The 24,039-nt window shown below is 41.3% G+C and overlaps 1 protein-coding gene across 1 annotated transcript in view; it reads left to right on the top strand.

The window, feature by feature from the left end:
• The window catches only part of NBAS (NBAS subunit of NRZ tethering complex), a 381,747-nt gene that overhangs the window by 255,967 nt on the left and 101,741 nt on the right, over window positions 1-24,039 (top strand). The window contains 3 exon segments of the mRNA XM_030555399.1: window positions 770-1,104; window positions 16,601-16,819; window positions 17,805-18,007. Coding sequence (XP_030411259.1) covers window positions 770-1,104; window positions 16,601-16,819; window positions 17,805-18,007 — 757 coding nt within the window.

Here is a 24,039-nt window from a genome sequence, read left to right on the forward strand (position 1 = left end):
GGTTAAGGTTTTTTAATGGAGCAGGGCTTGTTTATTTTTCTTCACAGACAGGCACACTAAGTCTTTGTCTTCATTGACACACAGTGATTTTTACCGCAAGATGACTAACATGATTGTTATCTCACTGCAAAATCCTAAATGGAGACAAGGCATTTGTAGCTCTTTTCATGAGGTGGCTAGAGAAGGTCAGTACTACCCCCTGGCAGTGGGTGGCCTTGCCTAGTTTGTGTGTCTGTAAAACTAGTGTCTTGTCTCCACTGTGTTTTTACAACGAGATAGCTCATGTGCATTAATTTTCCCATGGTGTAAAAACATACTTTTTGTCAGTGAAGGCAGAGGGGAAGAATCAGGTTTTGTAGGCTTTACAGGAATTTATATATATTTGTAGCCCTAGATGTATGTGTATATGCACTTGCTTCTCCAGGGATAAACACATACAAGTATATGTACTTGGTATGGGACTTGAATAATTTTAAAAAAATGCAAATTTTCTTGACAGACTGTTATCACTAGGAGTTTAAACCTGTTGATTATCAGCAAACAGAGGACTCAGCAGCCCGTTCTACATTACAGTCTGTCAGTATGCATCAACCCTAAGTTACAATGGACTTTGTCGGTGGAGATGGTAGTTCTGTCAGTGCTCTTTCAGTCCTTGGTTTTCTTTTTTTGTTTGTTTTTGTTTTTTGTACATAGAATGCCAAATACAGTCCTACCTGTTGAACAGGTGCAACTTTAATAACTACTTTTGTTTTTCTCTTTCTGTCAATAGATCTCAATTACAAAAAACTAACAGATGAAAATGTGAGCCCTCTGGGAGTATTGCAGCCCATCCTTACAAGTCAGAACATCTTATCCATTTCCAAACTCGCTCCCAAAATCCCTGAGAAAGATGGTAGTATGCTCTCTCCAAGCTCTGTTTACACCATCTGGTTACAAAAACTCTTCTGGAATGGTGATCGCAAGCTCATTAAAAAAGCACCAGAAACAATACCAGAGTGGTTAAGTGCATATGATACATGTGCAAAGTACTTTGATAGCCTCTACCCAGGAGATATTGTCACTTTCATTGATGACATTACCTTTTCTTCAAAGGCTGTCACCAAGGTAAATATAATCCCTTTTACAAAAGAATTACAAGTTTGGTTAAGCTGCTTAGATAATAAGTTTCATACAGATAGTCCATATCTCATTTTTATCGCTTTTTCTTCTAGGGAAATGTTGCATTAATGTACCATATTAAAAAACAAAAAGAAACAAACAAAAGCCCAAAGCTTAGTTTTCATGTCTAAAATTGGTACTGTGGAAAGAAAATTGGTATTTTAATTTTAAACATTTTTATCGACCTAAATTGATGATAGGTTCATCCTCCCAGTGAAAGAAATACTTTCATGGTCCTCCAAAGTCTCCATGATCCAGACGTAGCAGAGAAATAGGGCAATGTTTTTCGCCGGTGCAAATCTGAAAATCTATATTTGCTCGAGGTTTCCATTAACTCCCAAACCCAAGGATAATGGTCTGCATTTCTTGGACTAGTTAGAGATCTAATTTACTACTGGGACATTGAAACTCAATATAGAATGAATGTCTGATGCCCTTTTCATGGCCTGTAGTTACAATATAAAACGGTCCAAAAGTTACCTAATGCCACAATTTCCATATGGCTGAAGCCTGCTATTAGTTTCTTACAAGAAGATGCTGCCTTCAGGGCCCAAGCTTATTCTGCTGAATCCATAGTAACTTCTTCCAAAGGGCTTCTTATGAGGAGGTCTGTAAAGTAAAATCACCTGGGCCTTGTTTCACACCTTTGCTACCCCGCACTATGGCAACTAAGGCAAAAGCTTCACACATTCCTTTGATTCCAGAATCCTGAGTGCTGTTGTGTCTAACCCTATATCTTAAAAAAAATGATGATGAGAATTCTTCCCCTTCCTCCTTATTTCCTGTAATTATTCATTTTGGTTAATCAGTTGTCAATCACTCCTTCTTTTTTTTTTTTTGGATATTACTAGTTACAATTTCCCAGCAGCTCATTTCGACTGGCTTATGACTCCTCTGCTTTTTTCTACATTAGTATTTGCTTGCTCAGAAATTTCATTTTCTTTAGCACAACTGGAGCACTAGTGTAGACTAGTGCTAGCAGCATTGAAATAACTGTCATCTAGACCAACTGATTTCTACATCTCTAGCTATGTTCTTCAAGTCTATCTTTTTCTCATAAGAACATAAGAATGGCCATGCTGGATCAGACAGTGGTCAGTGCTAGATACTTCAGAGAGAATGAACAGAAGAGGTAATCATCAAGTGATCCATCCCCTGTCATCCAGTCCCAGCTTCTTGCAGTCAGAGGTTTAGGGGAACTAGAGGATCAGCTTGTGTCCCTGACTATCTTGGCTAACACAGTCATTGATGGATCTATCCTATCAGAGTAACTAATTTGATGAATAGGGGAAATGTGGTGGATATAATATGTACATATACCTAGACTTCAGTAGGCATTTGACATAGTCATAACATTCTGATAAGTAAACTGGAGAAATGTGGGTTTGGCAGAACTACCATTAAGTGGATACATAATTGGTTAAACAACCGCTAACAAAGAGTAACTATTAATGGAATTATGTCAGATTGGAGGGGGAGTTTCAAGTGAGGTTCTACAGGGATTTGTTCTGGGTTTTGTGTTGTTTAACATCTTTATTAGTGTCCTGGGTCTCTGAATATAGAGCATACTATCAAATTTGCAAATGACACAATGCTAGGGGGTTGCCAACGCTGTGGAGGATAGAACTAAAATTCAAAAGGATCTTGATAAATTGGAGAACTAGGCTATAGTAAACAAAATGAAATTCAACAAAGACAAATGTAAGGAGCTACACTTAGGGAAGAAAAAATAAATGAAGAATAACATAAGAACGGCCATACAGAGTCAGCTCAAATGTCCTTCTAGCCCAGTATCCTGTCTTTTGACAGTGGCCAATGCTGGGTGCCCCAGAGGAAATGAACAGAACAGGTAATCATCAAGTGATCAATCCCCTGTCGCCCATTCCCAACTTCTGGCAAACAGAGGCTAAGTGCCCCATCTCTGCCCATCCTGGCTAATAGCCATTGATGGACTTCTCCATGAATTTATCTAGTTCTTTTTTGAACCCTGTTATAGTCTTGGCATTCGCAACATCCTTTGGCAAGAAGTTCCACAAGTTGACTCTGTATTGTATGAAAAAATACTTCCTTTCTTTTAAACCTGCTGCCTGTTAATTTCATTGAGTGACCCCTGGTTCATGTGTTATGTGAATGAGTAAATAACATTTCCTTATTCATGATTTTATAGACTTCTGTTATATACCCTCATAGTCGTCTCTTCTCTAATCTTTTCTTTATCTCTGGCCAGCCAGACCACCCAACACCATGTTTATCTCTCTTCCCCTCTCCAACATGTCAACTGGTCACTGCACCATGTTCATTTATAGCCCTTTCCTCTTCCCCTCTCAATATACCTGTCCAACCCCAACACTCTTCAGATCACCTAGTCCCAGCATCCACTTTCGTTTCTAGCCTGGAACCCTGACTTCTTTGTTTTCATTAAACTCCACTTGTCTGACATGGGTCTGGACTGAGGTAGGCAAGACAAGATTGGGATGGGATGTGGGAGGAATGGTGGCTTCATTAGGGTGGGTTGCTGTTTTTTATTGGCTCTGCTGTCTGTTGTTGAGCTGCTCTATGCTTCATTGATTCCCACCTTCACTCGCTCTCCCTAACTGAATGGAGAGAGAAGTGCTGCCTCTGCTATGTTTCTCTCTCCTCTTGGAGTCTTTATGATTCTTCCATTCTTATGTTCTCTTTGGTAGGCGGATTGAGTAGAGAGAGCAGAACTACTGGGGTGGTTGACGTGTCAGTAGAAAAGTTCAACAGAAGCCTCTAAAGAGTGCTGTTCATCTTTCTTAGACCCCAAATTACTCCTGGAGGAATTCTGCACCAAAAAAATAAAAATTCTGTGCATAATATTTTAAAATTCTGCATATTTTTTGTCAGAATAACACTGTGTAATCATTTGGTAATTTATTTCAAAATACCCGTCAGCATGTTTGTCTGTAATAATACAGACAACTAACAGATTTGGGAATTTTTTTTTCCTTGACAAATAAGTTCCTTATTAGGCATATTTAATACAGAACTTTGAGTAATAATTCATTTAAACTACAATACAGAAAATAATTCTTGCACCCCTCAGAAGCAGTACAAACCCTTGGGGGAAGTAAGGGGTAACAGAGGAGCTGAGAGGGAAATAATTCCTGGGAAGGAGCTGTGGAGTGAACTTGGAGGGTTGTTGGGTTTGGGTGGGAGAAGTGGTATGGAACAATTATTTGGGAGAGGGAGGGATTGTTAATGAGTTGGAGAGCCTCCCCCATGCAAACCTTGGCTGGACCCCTAGGCTCTCCTGTTCAGTCAGGCATATGTCCCCATGTGTCCCTGCTAATTCACTCAGCTGGGCATAAATGCCCCTGTCCCCATGTGTCCCTAAGCCCCCACTCCCATTCAGCCCCTGGCTTAATGTCACCCCACTAGCTCCTATGCCCTGGCACCTGTCTGTCTCTCTCAATAGCCCTTCTGAACCCCCAGTCTGTGTGATCTCCCAGCAGCCCTGTGTGCCCCACTCTGTCCTTCCCCACCCCCCATATCCCTTGCCTTCCTCACCTGTGACCCCACTAACGGCTTCCCTTTGCCTCCCTATCAGAATCAATTATTCTGTGTGGGAGAGAAAAGACTGTGGGGGACATTAACTCTGTGTTGTATAGTGGCACAGAATACCCTCAGGAGTGGCCAAATGTAGCAGCAGCTTTTTGAATAGCACCCCAGACTTTCTCAGCCATCTTATTTAATACACGTGTTGGGACTGGGAATGAAACAGTCCTTTAGCTAGACCCAGGAAATGGTCTGCCAGTTAATTGCCCAGCTTTCCAGTCCAGTACTGGCATGTACTGGAGTCCAATAAATAGCTTCCTAATGGAAGTCAAGTATCAGAGGGTTAGCCGTGTTAGTCAGGATCTGTAAAAGCAGCAAAGAATCCTGTGGCACCTTATAGACTAACAGACGTTTTGGAGCATGAGCTTTCGTGGGTGAATACCCACTTCATCAGATGCAAGATTCGTCGTTGCATCTGACGAAGTGGGTATTCACCCACGAAAGCTCATGCTCCAAAACATCTGTTAGTCTATAAGGTGCCACAGGATTCTTTGCTGCTTTTCCTAATGGAAGTGTATTATGAAAATATTATTGACTGGTAATTTCTGAAAACTTCTATCACTCTTATTTTTAGCTCTTTTTGTTCCTCTCACTTTGAATTTATCAGCATTAAAATACTACTTACAGCATATCAGCTATCTTTAGATTCTAACTTTTTATAGCCTTCCCCGACCACCCCTCACGTCAAACCATTTCCCATTTAGAATCTGTATTAGTCATGTAATGATCTTCCACATCCACTTACTCCTTTAGCCTTCAGCTCTCTGATCTTTTACCAGCTTTGAAACAAATCTAATGTTTCTTTTTTCTCTATAGCTGTCTTTAAAATATTGTTTCTATTTGGAAGTAAAATAGGGATGTGATTCTAAATGCATTGAGAACCAGTGAATGGATAAATTGAGGTCCTGAAATGTTTTTTAAAGAAATTACTCTACAAATTTCAAAAATAGGAGTCAGCTCTGATTAGGTTAGGAAGAGAGGTTAAACCAATAGTTCTTTAATACATTATTTATAAGTGACACTATCAACCTGTTTAAAGACATATTTATCCATATTAAAGATATAAATCCCAAACCAGGGATGCTGATGAAAAATAAGTTTCTTAAAGAAAGCCACAGTATGTGGCCTAAATAAGATGAGTTACTTCTTACATACCTTTTATCATGGATTTTACTTGAAAGATACCTGACCATAATTCATAGCTGCCAAGTTTCTGCAGGTGCATGTGAAACACTTATCTTCCCTCTCCTGGTGCCCTCTGCTCCTAAGTGGTAGGACCAGAGCATGCCTGAGGGTCCACATCTCATATACACACAGGGCCACACTTACTCATGTTACTGTGAGAGAGATGATTAGAGACACACTCACTGGCAAATGTCACTCATGGAGCTGCATGATGCTGACATGGGGCAGGCCTGCCAATAGAAATAGGAAGACTTTTGGAGGGGTCTTGGAAGGTGAAGCAACAAAACAATTGTATGGGGGGGAACCCATAGTCCTCCATGAGAAAATTGTGAAATGTCGTCTTCCCCACCACAATAAGTTCATTGCTGCCACCCCTTTCTTTTCTAAAATCAACTCCCTATCTTTGTATAGTCCCCTGCTTCTCCCAGCATTTCTCACGTTCCTCACTATCTGGTCTAGCTGGATCTTTCCTCTCCTTAGCTGAGAGGAACAGTAGGAGGAATGGGAGCCCTAGAAAGGGGTAGGGTTGCCAACTGTCTAATAGCACAAACCCAAACACTCTTGCCTTGCCACTGTCTCTTCCCTGAGGCCATGCCTCTGCCCCACCCCTTCTCTGAGGCCCTGTCCCCCACTCACTCCATCCACCCTCCCTCTGTCACTTGCTCTACTCCACCCTTTCTCACTTTCATCAGGCTAGGGCCGGGGGGTAGAGGCTCTGGGCTGGGGGGTGGGGCTGAGGGGTTTGGAGTGTGGAAGGGGGCTCCAGGCTGAACCTGTGTCAGAGGCTTGGAGCGCAGAAGAGGGTGCGGGCTCTAGGATGGAGTTTGGGTGCAGGACAGGGCTCCAGGCTGGTGCAGGCAAGGGTGAGGGATGCAGAGTCTGGCCAGGCAATGCTTATCTCGGACGGCTCCCAGAAGCAAGCAGCATGTCCAGCTCCAAAGCTCGGGGTGACCATACAGCTCTGTGCGCTGCTTCTACCTGCAGGCACTGCTCCCATTGGCCGGGGTTCCTGGCCAGTGGGAGCTGTGGAGTCTGCACTCGGGGCGAAGGCAGTGCACAGAGACCCTCAGGCCGCCTGTGTGTATAGAAGCCTCACGGATATGCTGGTCACTTCTGGGAACCATGCGGAGCCAGGGCAGGTAGGGATCCTGTCTTAGCCCTGCTGCACCACAGACCAGACTTTTAATGGCCTATTCAAATCTCCCAGTTTGCTTTCAATAGCCACCAGGAAATCGAGGCTGATTCTGGGAGACTCCTGGCCAATCCGGGAGAGTTGGCAACTCTAGGAAGGGGTGTGTAACAGAGGCCGATTTTCTACCCCTGTCCTCTTCCTTGCAGAAACCACGTGGCCTCCCCTGGGTGTGCTCACGCTGAAACTTTATTTCAGTCCCCTTTTACCAACGTAACCACAGTTCTCTTCCCCTCTCCACCACCACACCCAATTCATCTTTTTTTCTTCTTGTTCCTCCCCTACTTGCAATACGTTCACACCAACAGTGAAAAACCAACAGTAGTATCATACTACCCAGCAGCTGCAGCATCCTTCACATACCTATCCTATCTCATAGAACTGAAATGGACCCTGAAAGGTCACGGAGTCCAGTCCCCTGCCTTCACTAGCAGGACTAAGTACTGATTTTGCCCCAGATCCCTAAGTGGCCCCCTCAAGGATTGAACTCACAACCCTGGGTTTAGCAGGCCAATACTCAAACATACAGTTCACATTAACTGTTATCTCTGCATACATGTGTATGCATGACATATACCCAAGTGTCATGCCTCATGTCAGTCATGCATTTCATTTTTATTTCATATTCTCTGCTATAATAGTTGTGATGCCACACAGCTAAGGGAGACCCTCATGCCAAAGTGAAATAGTGCTGTCCCTCTAAGGGGATGAATTGGAGGGGATGAAAAGAGCTCTGCCTATCAACTACCCAGCTCTTTCTCCCTCTTTCCCATTGCACGTGTGGAGTCTTTCCTACCAAATCTCTCTCTCCCTGTCTGAGGTCAGCACTGAGTCTCTCAACTCTCTTCTCCATGACGGAGAAAGGATTAAGTCTCCATGACTCAAAGCTGTCCCTCCTGTCTCAGAGGGACACTTTCCAATTCAGAGAAGTCTTTCTACTATTTTGGGTTGTTGTGCGTCTCCCCCATTTCATCATCTTCTTCCCACCCCTGTTGCTATATAGAGGCATCTGAAGGCAGCGCCTCTCCTAGAGGCATGAACTGTCTTTTTTTTTGTCAAAAGAGCAGTGTACAAGTCTTCCTGTAATGCTGCCATGGGAAATCACTCTGAATCCTTGTGTTCAACCTCCCCAACTCATCTGCCTATTTCACCCTGTAAGAGAATGCAGGGAATGGGTATGTGAACTAACTAGTGCCTCAGGAGAAGCTGATTAGGGGAAATTATCTGATCAGGCGAGTGGGCTGGGTGGGGTAAAAACTTAATCAACCTAGGACTGATTAAAAGAGGCACAGGAAGGAAATGCATAGTAAAGAGGGAGCAACAGGGCTAGCCAGGGCCTGTTCCCCTCAGGTCCTGTTGAGCTGATCTAATACTCAGCAAATATTGTAGCTAGGCGGAGCACAGGGAACTAATGAATTTCTGAGGGAAGAAAATTGATACATCTCAGGGGGCAAGTGGTTGAATGGAAAGGTGGCTGGATGAATGAGGAGAGATAAGTGAGTGAGTGGCTGGGTGGTGTGGTCTTCTAGTACATATGAGAAATAGATGTGAGGTGTATGTGAGACAGAGCAACTAATCTGAGGGATGCTCATGAAAGGAAATATCAGAGGGGTAGCTGTGTTAGTCTGGATCTGTAAAAGCAGCAGGGTCCTGTGGCACCTTATAGACTGAGACGTTTTGGAGCATGCATCCGACGAAGTGGGTATTCACCCAGAAAAGCTCATGCTCCAAAACGTCTGTCAGTCTATAAGGTGCCACAGGACTCTGTGCTGCTTCTATGAAAGGAATAATTTGCTGTGCAGTGTGAACACATGTACTTTGGTGTGTGCAAGAAAATGTGTTCTGTGTACATATGTGCAGATTGTGTACAAGAAAATGTGTTTTTAATGGCTTTGCATGACTGGTATAAAGTATTACATTAATTTCTAATTATAGCAGTTTTTGTGAAACTCTACTTCTAAAATCATGTGACTTGTAGTGGGGAGTAAAAAGCAAGATGTTTTTGCGAATGTCATGATATTTAAAAATGCAACATATCTTGATCAGACAGGGCTTAAAACATTTTGCAGACAGACACAAATGGGAAATATTCAAACTTCTGCACTGCTTTTTGTATGGTGTTTTGCTGTTTGTTCATCTATATGCCTCAGATCAGAAATAATCTTATGCTATACTAGTACTTAATATAGGAAAATTTTAAAACATTATCTACCTGAATATAACAATACCCCAAGCTGGACTGTCTGCAGGAACTGATCTAAATCAGGGATAGGCAAACTTTTTGGGCCGAGAGCCACATCTGGGTAGGGAAATTGTATGCAGTGGCGGGCCAGGGGATTGGTGTGTGGAAGGGGGTGTGGTGTGCAGGAAGGGGCTCAGGGCAAGTGATTGGGGCAGAGGAGGGGTGTGGTGTGTATGAGGGGGCTCAGGGAAGGGGACTGAGGTGCAGGAGGGGTGCGGAGTGCAGGATGGGGCTCAGAGCAGGAGTACAGGGGAGGTGTGGACTGTGGGAGGGGGCTCAGTGCAGGGGCTATGGGGTGCAGCAGAGGGCTCAGGGCATTGGATTGGATGCAGGGGGCGTGGGGTGCAGCAGGGGTCTCAGGGCATTGGGTTGGGGTGCAAGAGGGGTGGCTGGTGTACAAGAGGGCTCAAGGCAGGGAGTTAGGGTCCAGGAGGGGTGTGCAGGTGCAGGCAGGGGGGTTAGGGCAGGGAGTTGGGGGGCAGTGGAGTGCAGGAGGGGTTCGGGCTCCGTGATGGCAGCGGCATGCACAAGGGCCAGGGTAGGCTCCCTGCACGCCTGCTTTGTCCCCGGCCCCGGGCCATTCCAGGAAGCGCCACGGCCCCGGGTGAGTGAGTGGTGGGGGCGGAAGGATCCACATGCATTGCCCTTGCTGTGCCTCCGTGTACCTCCACTGAAGCTCTCATTGGCTGCTCTTCCCCTTTCCTGGCCAATGAGAGCTGCAGGGGGTGGTGCTGGAGGCAAGGGTCTGGGGGCCACAGGGACGTTGGGCCAGCCGCTGCTGAAAGCAGCGTGGGGCCTGCAGAGCCATGGGGGCAATCCCGCGGGCCAGATCCAAAGCCTCGAGGGGCCAGATCTGGCCTGCAGGCTGTGGTTTGCCCACCCCTGATCTAAATGCATAAGCCTCTACTGCTGCAGATAAAAGACCAGATCCATTAGCTTAGAGACAGTAGCAGACCCATTTGTCACAGGCTATCATGTTTGTACAGTGCCTAGCATTACTGAAATATAAATGTTAAAGAAAAATAATAGGGTGTAGCCACAAAAGAGGGATAAAGGGCCACTCTGCAACAGTGTGAGTTATAGAAAAAGGGAGTTTTTCCCCCTCACTTCAGGTTTTCTAATTGTTCTCTGAAATTGTTGCCTCTGTTTATACATGTGATTTGAGTCGGTCACCTTTTCTCATGGCAGATGCCTTTAGTTTCTAAGAAATGTTCACATCTTAGATTCTCCATTACAGTAGTGATCACATCAAACTTTTCAATCTTGATGGCTTGCTACGTATCCTTCTTGACAATCTGCCCAAAGTTCTTAATTTTTTTTAAAATTCCTTTATTGATAACATAGCCTTTTGTTTAGATTTGCATGATAGTCTGTTGTGCCTTCAAAGAAGTGCTGTTTCAGTGCTCAGAGTCTGTTGTCCTGATTCTTTGTGGAAAAAAATACTAAATATCCTTTTGACAAATAAAATACCAAAGCAGTTGAGAGTCATGAAAATAATTGCCCCCCCCCCCCTTTGCTACATTGTCATTACCAAGGACACACTATAAATAGGGACAGGCACAGGATGTTAATAAGCTGCAATTTTAGTCAACAAAAGTAAAATATAAATCAATGGTATAATCAGTAGGGGTGCTTGGGAATCTTTGGATGAAATATTTTTGCATTGAGAAATGCCTAATCACAAAATCTTTTTTGTGGAAAAATATCAGTTTTGAGAAAACTGTCTCAGGTCCAGAATGGAGTTTCTGGTCCAACCATAGAGACACTCACTCCACAGTAGCCAGTAGTGCAATGGTTAGACCATTCACCAGGGATGGAGGAGACCCAGGATCTAGTCTCTGCTCTGCCTTATTCAGAGCGAGAACTAGAACTTAGGTCTCCCACATCCTTGGTGAATAGAGTATTTTTGGAATAGAAAACCAGAGCATAGAGTCTCTTAATGTCGCTCATTAAACCTGTTCCCGGAATAGCTTATCTTGGAGCTTTGGAAAAAGGACGCAGAGTTAGTTCTGCTTAGCTGAAACGCCATGTTTCATTTTATCTTTTTTTTAGAATTATATATTGCATTTGTGTTAAATAGAATTACAAAAAAAATCCCATTTGAAATCTTTTATTAACTTTGGACCCAGTTTTACCACCCTACCTTCCAATGAGTTGTAGCTTAGTCCCCAATTCAGGAACCTCTGTCAGCACATGTTTGAGTCAACTCATATTTAGAAAAGCACTTAATTACATACTCAAGTGCTTTCCTCAGTCAGGACGATATACCATAAATTGCCCTAGCCCTGCCTATCTGCAGTGTTGCATACTGTTCAATGATAGTAAAGTTGTGGAGTCAGGGTCATGTACAAGTTAATGCTACTAGTAGGGAATACACTTTTTCTTAGTAAATAAATTTACATATTCTGCTAGGAATTTGCCTCTGATATAAATGTACATTTCACAATAAATGTAAAATTTCCCTTGAGGAATTAAATCTCTAGAACTAACATTATATATGATGTTACATGGTTTGTAAATGAAATGAAACATTTTAGGATTTAGGATTTTTTCATTACAGATTATTGGCTATAAAATTAAACAGTTTTATATTCATAAAAGACGCTTTTAAAAATATTCTCTCTTTTCTTCACATGCAAACTAAGATTGAAGTAGCCCCCAAGCTATTCTAAAGCACTGTGCATGATAGCAAATCTCATTACTGAAACTGACTAGAAATAAAGAAGATAGCCACTCACATTTTGAATGAAATAAGAAGATGATAATATATTTGTAGTGCTGCATTTTATCACTGTGCAAAGATGAAAACAAAATTAAAATGGCATTGGATAGCCCAGAATTTTTTTAATGGTCCAATCTATATATGCTTATGGCATCATGAATTCTAAGCCTAAAAAGCATTTGGCTAATTCTCCAGATATTAATAAAACAAGGTAAAATGTATGCATAATTCTGCTTTCTGCGTCTTTGTAATCATAGTTCGGACATCAGAATGCATTAAAAGGGAAAAGAAGAAGATACGATGTTGGTTTAATCTTTCCCATTATCTTTTTAGTTTTAGGAAATAAATATACAAACCTAGTTGTTGAGCCAATTTAATATGATTCGGTATAAAAAATGTTGATTGCCACTGGTCTCATGCTTATACTAACATTGTATTAAAAAGCTTATTTTCTTAGTTGACTAAAATATTTCTTTCTTTTCACAGCAATGGAACAGTTCACAAAATTATTTGACTTCTTAGAGTTTAATAGTAAAATATCAGTTAGCCGATTAAACAAGTTATATCTCTTTAATCCTTTAGCACTTCAAAAAAAAAAAAAAGGATAGAGAGAGAGGAAGGGAGAGGATGTGATAGTAAATTCAGTTTTCATTAAAAGTGCCCATTGGAGCATGTCCTGTAGTTCAGAGCAATAGCCCTGAAAAACTGGGGTAACCTCTGTCTCGCATTAAAGAGTTTTATGGGAACAGTCTTATGGTGCACAAGTTTTAACACTGATATAGGACATCATTGAGTTTGCAACCTCTGTCCCCTGTGATACTAAAACTAAATGGACCTTATTCAAACTCTAAAGATGAATTTAACTTTTTTATACACAATGTTATCTGTTACCTTTCCTTTAAAAACAAATAAGATTCTTGAAATATTGGTTCTACAGCAGTTGTCAATGAAAGACAACTGGAATCAACTGAGTAGAACTTCTAATTCCAACACTTCACTCTAGGTACAGGAAAACACCACAATAAGTTGTGATAAAACCACTATTGCTTTTTAAAAAAAATGTTTACCACTATAGAAATCCAGGTTTGAAAGACAAAAACAGGTACTTTTTTTGTCCAAGTATCTCCAGTGTCAGGGGTTTATATTTAAAGAATACACCTCTGTAGCATCTAAATCTTGCAAGTATTACCCTGGTTATGCAAAATATGAAATGGACTGTACAACTAACTGTAAAAAGAAATGGTCCAACTATCAGAAATATTTTTTCTAAAGTGAACCAACAGATTTCTATTCAAAAGCAGCAGAGTGTGGCTTTAACTTGTATTTGCACTATTTCACATTGGAACAATAATAATTTTTCTACGTTCAAAATCAGTGTGTATATCAAGCTATTTGTAGTTACATCAAGAATGTTCCCAACAGATTGCAGCTAATTTAAAGTGAGTCAATAGGCATACGTTTAAATTGTTCCTCCCTCACCATGATGCGGCCCAATGGCTAGAGTCAGAGTGGTGGCCCTTGGATTCTGGGCTGCAAGGCCTAATGGCCCGAGACAATATGGCCACCCACAAGCACAGGGCAGTGTGGCCTTGTCATGGTATAATTCCCCACTCTGAACCTTAGCGTCCAAAAGATGGGGCACCAGCATGAATTCCTCTAAGCTCAATTACCAGCTTAGAACCTGTAGCGCTGCCACCAACCAGGAATTCCAGTGCCTGGTACACTCTGGTCCCCCCAAAACCTTTCCCGGGGACCCCCAAGACCCAGTCCCTCTGGATCTTAACACAAGGAAAGTAAACCCTTTCCCTCACCGTTTCCTCTCCCAGGCTTCCCCGCCCTGGGTTACCCTGGAAGATTACTGTGATTCAAACTCCTTGAATCTTAAAACAGAGAGGAAAATCCACCTTCCCCCTCCTTCTCTCTCCCCCTCTCAGACTCTCCCTGAGAGAGAAAGTAATCCTAACACAGAGAGAAAATAACCTTTCTCTCCTCCTTTCTCCCCACCAATTCCCTGGTGGATCCAGACCCAGTCCCCTGGGGTCTCACACCGAAATAAAAAAAACAATCAGGTTCTTAAACAAGAAAAGCTTTTAATTAAAGAAGGAAAAACAGTAAAAATTATCTTTGTAAATTTAAAAAATGGAATAGGTACAGGGTCTTTCAGCTATAGACACAGGGAATACCCTCCCAGCCTAAGTATACAAGTACAAATTAAAACCCTTTCAGCAAAATACAAATTTGAACTCCTTCCAATCAAATACACATTTGCAAATAAAGAAAACAACCATAAGCCTAACTCGCTTTATCTACCTAGTACTCACTATTCTGAACTTATAAGAGCCTTTATTGGAGAGATTGGAGAGAAACCTGGTTGCACGTCTGATCCCTCTGAGCCCCCAGAGTGAACAACAACCAAACACTAACAGCACACACAAAAACTTCCCTCCCTCAAGATTTGAAAGTATCCTGTCCCATGATTGGTCCTCTGGTCAGGTGACAGCCAGGCTCACTGATTTTGTTAACCCTTTACAAGCAAAAGAGATATAAAGTACTTCTGTTCTATTAACTCCTACTATCTGTTTATGACAAGCCTAGTGGCCGGGATCAATATATAAGCCCTCGAGTGCAGGGCAGCATGGCCTAGTGGACAGAGTCAATAGAACGTCCCTTGAGTGCAGGGCAGCATGACATAATGGGCAAATCCAGAGGCTGTCACCAAAGGGGGTGATGGCCAGGGTAGGGGGGGTCTGGACTCACCCAACTCCGAGTCCCAACCCATGGCCCCAACAGTGGCAGAGTGGTCCACCACTGGGGCAGCAGGGAATCCAACCACAACACACTGACTATACATGGATGGAAGATACCACTCCCTCCAGCTCCCTGCACTTCCTACCGGGCTTCCTGAAGCTGCAGTCTGTAGGTCACTGGGGTCTTTGGGCTCCTTGGCACAGGTAACTCCCTAGGACTCCGACTCAAGCCAGTCAGCTGTAGGCAACAGGTCTCTGGTCTGTGTCTCGGGATGTCTGGCTCCTGCAGGCAAGGACTGTAACGACTCTTGGGTTGGAGCCTCCACCAAGCGTCGTTCCTCCTAAGTAGTCAGCCCAGTCAGCAGCTGGGCTACTCTCCTTTATATTAGCACAGCAATTGGAGCATTACCAGCACAGTCTGAGGGGCATTGCTCTGCCCATAGTGCAATTAACCTTTCCAGGCTAGTGTGGGGTATGCACAGTCTGTCGCAGGAGCACAAAACCTATGGTTCCTAAGCAGCCCTGAAATCTGTTGCCATCACCTGCAACCCAGGACCATAGGCACTAGAGCAACTGAGAGTGAGAAACACCTTATCACACTAACTTCTTTAAAAAAAACATGTCTAGCTGAGAACAATCTTTTATCAATGTATAGTATGTATAAGCCTCTACATGGAAGTCCAAGAATTAAAGTCCTTCTGGGGGGAAAATTCCTCATTTGAGACTGCTGTTTAATTTACTTCAAGGAGACTGTTTTTGAGCACTTAAATTTTAGTTGAATGTACTTAGACTGCTTGATGTGTGTTAATAAATATAAAACAATCTGAAGGAAGTATATGATGTTATGAGTGTTGCTAGGATTATGAGATCTCTCAAAGTAAGAATAGCTTGTTTACTAGTGCTGTTTATATGACTCAAGCATTTGATAGAATGGAATTCACTTATCTATAACCTTTCTAGTTAAGCTTGCACCTTCTTTAAATAATGTCTGTAGTTGCAATTGGTGCTTCTGGCATTGTGTAAAGTAGGGTAAGGTACAACTATAATACATTCTTGATTAGAAAAATGGCACTCTGTATCTGTATCAGCATCCGATCAGCTGAGTATAGAGAGTTACAATGAATGCATGGATGGTTGGAATCAAATGTGGCTTATGATGGATAAGCTAGAAATATGTAAATTTGTTGTCCTCCCACTGTTCTAAGTTAAGTATAGATTTAAACAGTGACCTAATACAAATCAAAATAGTTTAAATAAAAAACTGGACTATTGACAACTTCAAAGAAATTTGACAGGCAATTTGAAGCATATGAATTAAAATTTGGACTTCAGACTTGTGCCTAAGTATATCCATAAACATTTTAAAAATGGAGACTTTCAAAGTTCCATTCTATGGAACATTCAGCCCAGAAGTTGGGGGATAAAAGGACACTATCAGAGGGTTTTTTTTTCTTTTTCCTTTTCCTTTTCCTTTCCTTTCCAGTTGTTCTTGCTGCTTCTGGTTCATAAGGAAAATGCAGGGAAATATATATAATGTGATAGTTTTCAAATAAATGATTGGGTTTGAGAAATAAGAATGTTGCCATTTAGTGTTTCACTTAATGTTTTAATTAACTTTTTGGGGCACGAACTGTCTATTACTCTGTGTTTATACAGTGCTTAATGCAATAGAGTCATGATCCTGGTTGTGGCCTCAGAGCAATATTGTAATACAAATAATAATGACTGAATAATAATAATAATAATAATGATCAAATAAGTCATCATCTCCTTTTCAGCTGTCAGTAGATGCCCGGCTAGAGATGACTAATAAGGCTATTAAAGCAATGCAACAGATCATTGAGAAATCAAGAAAAAAGAGCTCTGAAGATGGCATGGACAGTGCTGGAAGCACGCTTGTCACTTATGAGAAAGCTCTGAATCATCTGCAGCAGTCTCTTGCTCATCTGGAAACGCTCAATCATAGGTTTATCACTTGTCTGAAAAACAGTGACCAGGTAATGAGAAATTACGCATAACAAACAAAATCAAGTATATTCCAGCAGCAGGATATATTTGCCTTCTATCCCTAGGCACTTTCAAGTTACTGCAATTGATGTTAGAGGTTTGGACTCGATGGGATTTCTAAATTGCTGAATATGCCTTCTTTCTAAATTTCTAAATATGCCTTCTTATTGTAGGTCCATGATTAACTCTGAGACTTGAATATGTTTCAACATAAATTGTAATAATTTAATACAAAAGGAACAGTTCTCTTTTGCCAGGACAAAAGGGCATGGTGGGGTTTCAATTTAAAGTTCATAGGTGGAACTTGTGCAAGGTTTCAGAGTTTATATTGATATAAAATGCAGTGAGACATTTCTGTATCAATTGGTAAGCTTTTTTGAGTTACTGTACTATTACAGGTATGTCCCGGGGCGGGGGGAGGGGGGGCGGGCGCGGAAATTCACTGGACAGCTTTATCTTTCATACATATATTACTGTGTTCAGGGAAAATGTTTTTCCTCTTCATTTTTATAAAGTAATATTCACCAAGTCAACATTGTTTTGAGGAGCATAAGTCTGTACTTTTATGAAGTCTTCAATTTTCCACAATGAAATAAAGGGTTTAGTTTTATATACATTTTTGCTTGTAAAATAAAACGCACTGGAGAAAATAAGTTGCTATTGCTAGTAAAGTTCATCTACACAAATGAGAGATTATCAATGATACTCTTAAAAAGCATTTTGAGTTATAAGGAAGCCTAGTTACTAATCAATTATCTGTTTTAAACGTTACCATGAGCAATAATGGTAGAAAGAATTACTTCTGTCATATTTTATTATGGTATATTTTGGTTTTGGTGACTTGTTCTTTGAAGGTGTTCAGAAATTTCCCTTTGCCAGTCTTTTCTGTTGCACGATAAATTTGAGGTACTGAGCCATACATATCTGTAAGTAAAGATCACCCTATCTCATGAGTTTTAAAATGTCTGTTTTCAGGAAATGCTACAGAAGTACGGCCACTTATATGATTTATCCAGGTCAGAGAAGGAAAAAATCCATGCCCAGGCAGTAGCTATGTGTATAGACGGTCAGCCTCTAGACATGATACAGCAGTTGTTGGAAGTGGCTGTCGGAGATCTGGAACTCTCCCCCAGAGAGATAGTACAATGTGCCATAAACAAAATTGTGTTTGCATTACGGTAAGTTAAATTTCTACAATTATTAAAAATAAAAATCTTTCTTATTTCTTTGTGTTCCAGGATGCTTGGAATTCTGCAGTGCCTGAAGAAATAGCAGATATTAGAGAAGTTTATGTTGATGTTATATTTATTTTATGCCTGTAGAATTCATTGTGGAATACAGGGTTCCAGGAGACTGAGCATGAACTTAACCTTTTTTCATAAATTTGCTCTTATGCCATGGATCCAGTTTTTGGAAGTGTACTTATAGGATATACCCACTTTATACACCAGCTGCGTGTCTTTGGAGTGAGTACAATGAATTGTGCCTTTGTTAAATAGAGAGTGGAAAGTTCCCTTATGTAAAAAGGTTGTTGGGAGCAGGTTATGGAGTCCAAAAGGTGGAATTTCCTGGCTTATAAGGATGTTTTACATATGCATTGGGCTATGTGGACCTGGGAGCTCTTTTGTGCTACAACTGCAGAACTGTAGGTACCAAATGAAGATCTGTGTTTTCAAAATGACTGATTTGGGATTCCTCAATTTTTGGGTGTTCAGCTGTGAAGGGACGTCATTTCCTGATGGTGGATGGGTGCTCATCGCTGTGTGAAAATCAGACCCTATGGTTATGTATAGTCAGATATCCCATATTATTAGTTACTTTTGAAAATTTAGGCTTTTAAGATTTATTTTTTGTCTTTTATGTAGCGTTGATCTGTTTTGATTTTACTGAATTGAAAAGTCATTGTCCTCAGACTCCTAATCTGAATGGAGGGACCTGGAGTTGAATGCACAAGTGATACTCTTAAAAAGCATTTTGAGTTATAAGGAAGCCTAGTTACTAATCAATTATCTGTTTTAAACGTTACCATGAGCAATAATGGTAGAAAGAATTACTTCTGTCATATTTTATTATGGTATATTTTGGTTTTGGTGACTTGTTCTTTGAAGGTGTTCAGAAATTTCCCTTTGCCAGTCTTTTCTGTTGCACGATAAATTTGGGTGAGCAGTTACCTTTTTTTGGAAGGGCATACATTATTGCACTTTATTGTTTATTTGCAGGTAGTAGAAATGGACTGTTGTAAGAAGGAAATGGAGTAAAGGAAGAAGGAAACTGATAGGGAGGCAAGTAGAAAGGAGAAGAATAAGAACGGAAAAAACATAATATGTTGGAACAATGAAGTTGAGTAGCTGATAAGTTGTAGGGGTAGGTGAGTAATGGGATGATCAGGAAACAACCACAAGTGACCAAGTTTAAGAGGTCTGTAAATGATGTTAGAGGCTGTGAATACTTCTCCTGGTTGATGTCCCTAAGCAGAAGGGAGAGTGGGAGCTAATGAACACAGTTCTCCAGATGAGTCCATTCAGTTCCTGGGAACTGAAAGGCGTTGATTTACCCCTGCAAAACTGGTTATAGCTAGTGTTGGCTGATTTGGGAAAGGAGCCTCAAAGGTTTGGGGTATTTCCTTCTTGGAGATCATCCTAGCTGTTGCTTCTGCTCCCCATTTGGCAGGAGGGAAGAGAAGGCAACTTTAGTGCCCTCATCAGAAAATCTGGGCCCATATGTCCCTACATTGTGATATGTAAAAAGACAGGTGCAAAAGTTGTGAAGTGTATCCTTGTGCAAAATGGAATGCGCATATTGACCTATGTACTGGAGAGGGTTAAAAGTGTATAAATAGCTTCTTTCTAAATATAGAGAGCATTTTAAAGAAAGGTTGTTGCCTGGCATCTTTTTAGACTGCTGACATTGGTGTTGTTGAAGTGAGTGGAAGTGAGTGAAATTGAATGTGTCTCAGTCATGCACCAGTATATTAACATTCAAGCTAGTGCATGACGCTAATCGAAACTTACTAACCACAACATTCTCTGTGACTCCTGTGCTTTTCAAAGTTCAGTGGGAAAAAAGTGTAATTATATAAAAAAAAAAAAAATCTTTGTTGCCTGCAAGGACTGCCAAGTTAAGGAACTCAATAAGTGTAACTTGCTTAAAAAAAAATCTCCTAAGGTTTTTATTTTTTGTATTGAAACTTCTTAGGCTTATTAGGGTTTGGACATGTGAATTCATAGAAATCATAGAAATGTAGGACTGGAAGGGACCTAGATATGTCATCTAGTCCAGCCCCCTGAACTGACACAGGACTAAGTATTATCTAGGCCATCCCTGACAGGTATTTGTCTAACCTGTTCCTAAAAGCCTCCAATGACAAAGATTTCACAATCTCCCTAGAGAATTTGTTCCAATGCTTAACTGTACTTACAGTTAGGAATGCTTTCCTAATGTTTAACGTAAATTTTCCTTGCTGCAATTTAAACTCATTGCTTTTTGTCCTGTCCACAGTGGTTAAGGAGAACAATTTATCACCCTCATGCTAGTAACAACCTTTTATATACTTGATGACTGTTATCATGTCCCCTTTGTCTTGTCTTCTCTAAATTAAACAATCCAATTTTTTCCCTTTCCTTGTGGATCATGTTTTCTAGACCTTTAAGTCATTTTTGTTGCTCTCTCCTGGACTTTCTTCAGTTTGTCCACATCTTTCCCAAAGTGTGGTTCCTGGAACTGGACCAATAGTCCACTTGAAGCCTTATCAGTGCTGTGTAGAGTGGAAGAATTACTCCAATATCTTGCTTACAACACTCCTGTAATACATCCCAGAATGATGTTTACTTTTTTGCAACAGTATTATGTTGTTGACTTATATTTAGGTTCTGATGCACTAAAACACCCGGATCCTTTTCTGCATTACTCATTCCTAAGCAGTCATTTTGGATTAGTGCTGACTTTATGCATGTACTCTCTAGAATCTTAGAATATCAGGGTTGGAAGGGACCTCAGTAGGTCATCTAGTCCAACCCCTTGCTCAAAGCAGGACCAATCCCCAACTAAATCATTCCATTATCCAAATCATTTATGATGTTATTGAATAGAACCATCCCCCGGGTTGGTTCCAGTTCTATTTAATTGTGGTTGCTCATACAACGAGTTTGAAAGAATACAGTGTTGTGGAGCTGAAGAGTTTAAGTTGTGTTTTGGGGTGCATGTTGGCTAAGCGTGTAAATTGAGGATGTTATAGATGTAATATTTAGCTTAACTGGAGCTCCCCTGGATTTTTAATGACTGAGTTGATAGGGGATGTCATTGAGCATTCTTAACCTTAATGTAAGTTTACTTCTTTTGTGAAAGATTATGTTGGCCTCTGTGATGACTCCAAAGTAAAATGTAAATCTCAAAACAAACTTAAGGGAGGACAAAAATCCCACTGTTTAACATTTTGGTGATAAAATTAAGATCCCACCATCAGTACAAAAATGGTTCATAGATTGTAAGTCCAGAAGAGACCATTGTGATCATCTAACACACACCCCAGCCTTCTGCCCTGATCCCCCCCCAGGACTGGGGTCCCTGCCACGGGCCCTGCTCAGCCTGCTGCCGGCCTAGGTGAACAGAACCCCAGGCTGGCAGCAAGCTGAGCAGGCTGCTGGTGTAAGATCAGCATTTTAATTTAATTTTAAATGAAGCTTCTTAAACATTTTCAAAATCTTGTTTACTTTACATACAACAATAGTTTAGTTATATAATATAGATTTATAGAAAGAGACCTTCTAAAAATGTTAAAATGTATTAACGGCACATGAAACCTTAAATTAGAGTGAATAAATGAAGACTTGGCACACCACTTCTCAAAGGTTACCGACCCCTGAGCTAGTGGAATGGAAACAGTATTATCATCACCATGTCATGAGACTATATCATCTGTTTTTCCCCAAATACAGAACAGAAATATTTATTGAGTACTTCTACCTTTTTTGTGTTCTTACTGATAATTCTACCATTTCCATCTCATAATGGACCAATACCATTGTCAGGATTGTTTTTGTTCCTAGTATATTTAAAAAAATCTCCTTTTTTATTATCCTTAACTCTGTTGGCCATAGATTTCTCTTCATGCCCCTTGCCTCCGTTATCAGTTTTTTGTAATTCCTAACTCCTGATTTGTATTCATTATTATCAACTTTCCCTTTCTTCCATTTGTTGTGTATTATTTACTATTATTATTATTTACAGTTTCAAAAGACAACAGAATTCTGTGTATTTTCATAGTAAACAATTTACTAACTTTTCCACAGAACCATCTAAAAATGTTCTCTTTGAAATTTCCCCTCTCCCCTTTTTTCATATTTCTTTGGATTTTTCTAGCTAACCAACCAGCTCCAAACTTATCTCACACAAGTCTCCTTAGAAACAGATCAGTTTTAGATGGAACACATAGTTATTCCCCTAATTCTAGATGCATAACTTTGAGCTAAGTCAAGAGTATTTAACAACATTGTCAAGTCCTGTCAGATACTTCCATTTTCCTACACTCTCAGTCTGCCTCGCTGACTTTTCAGCCCCACTTCTCCAAATTTAGTATGGAAAATCTTCCACTATAAGTGTAGTATCTCCATGGGAAGCTTGTTTGCATATTCCAATTACGCTCTGTCATTGGCAGTTTCTTTGGTTTTCCTACAGAAATCACTGCTAACAATGGAAATTGGATGACTCTTTTTTTATGTCATTCTTCTTCCGTGTGCTCACAAAGGTTTTGCTAATGATTTTAGTCTTTCTGAGGGCATGGCTACACTTGCAGATGTAGAGCGCTTTGAGTTAAACCAGGCTTCGTAGAGCACAGTAGGTAAAAGCACTGCTTCAAGCGCACTGGCGTGGCCACATTTGCAGCACTTGCAGTGGCATTGGGAGTGGTGCATTATGGGCAGCTATCCCAGCATGCAAGTGACTGCAACATGCTTTTCAAATGCGGGGGGAACGAGGGGCTGGAGTGTGATAGTGTTACCCAGGGTTCTTTCAGCCCAAAGCTCTTGGTAACTTTTCCTCTGTGTGAGGAAGTGTCTGGAAATAAATCAGGGGAGACACGGCCGTCCGACCAATAAATGGCTGGTACGAAGAGGACGACACAAGAGTCCTTTCACTTAAAGCTAAACTTTACTTAGTCTCAAGCACTTACACACGTCCACAACAGGATTAGTAAAACACCCCCAACCCTTGCTAATTACCAAAGCTGAGTGTGGCTTTCGAGTGACACAGCGACAGGCTTCCAGTGGCCAAATCTTCCGTCTGCCAGTGGGGACCGCAAGATGTATCCATAGGGAGAGTCCAAAAAGAGTCCCCAAACAAGTCCTACTATCTCAAGCTTTTTCCCCATATTTATACATTAGTAATAGAATGACATGTCCCTTAAAGAAAACTTGTTAAGCAAGCAGTTCCAATGAGTAAGCAAGAGGTTCCTTCTGATTATTGATTAACCAGGTGTGGGGTTTTCCAGAGTTTGCAGTCTTGAGACCCCAATAGACATTCCTGCTCTTTTAAAAGGCATGTATCAGCAACTTCAACACAATTCTTATCAAGAAGGACGTGGGGTCAAGCTGCCCTTTCTGTGGCACCCAAAACCCCCTCCCCTCCTGCCTTGATCAAACTGAGATTGCTGAATGGCCAATTTACAGCTTGCTGACTAAGCTGCCTTTAACAATAAGCATAGTGGTTTCAAGCACTTTACTGGTTTGCCAAAGTCTCCCCATTCAACAGGGAGTGTGTTGTGTGTATGTGGTGGGGGAGAGAGTGGATGTTTGGGGGGCTGAGAGCATGTCTGCATGCTGTCTTGTAAATTCAGACAGCAGCAGACTGCGCCCCCCGGCCTCTCTCTCACGCATAGCATTCCACACTAATGGTTGCTTTGTCTAGGAGCAAATAAGCAGCTGGCTGTCAGAAACGGAGCTTTCAAAGGGCATAGCCACATTCCTACAGTGAGTTCAAAACAATGAGAAGAGTGGCTACTTGACTTTAAGGGGATTCTGAGACATTTTTGGAGACTGATCAGAGCACATAAATGCAACACCTCATCCACACTGGCGCCGCGGTGCTCCGGAGGGGGGCGCAGCAAACTTTATTCCACTCGCCGAGGTGGAGTACCAGCAGCGCTGTAGCCACGAAGTGAGAGCACTTTACGTGCCTTGGCAGTGTGGACGGGTAGTGAGCTAGTGTGCCTGGGGCT

Source organism: Gopherus evgoodei, chromosome 3 (assembly GCF_007399415.2).
Source record: "Gopherus evgoodei ecotype Sinaloan lineage chromosome 3, rGopEvg1_v1.p, whole genome shotgun sequence".
Lineage (NCBI taxonomy): Eukaryota > Metazoa > Chordata > Testudines > Testudinidae > Gopherus > Gopherus evgoodei.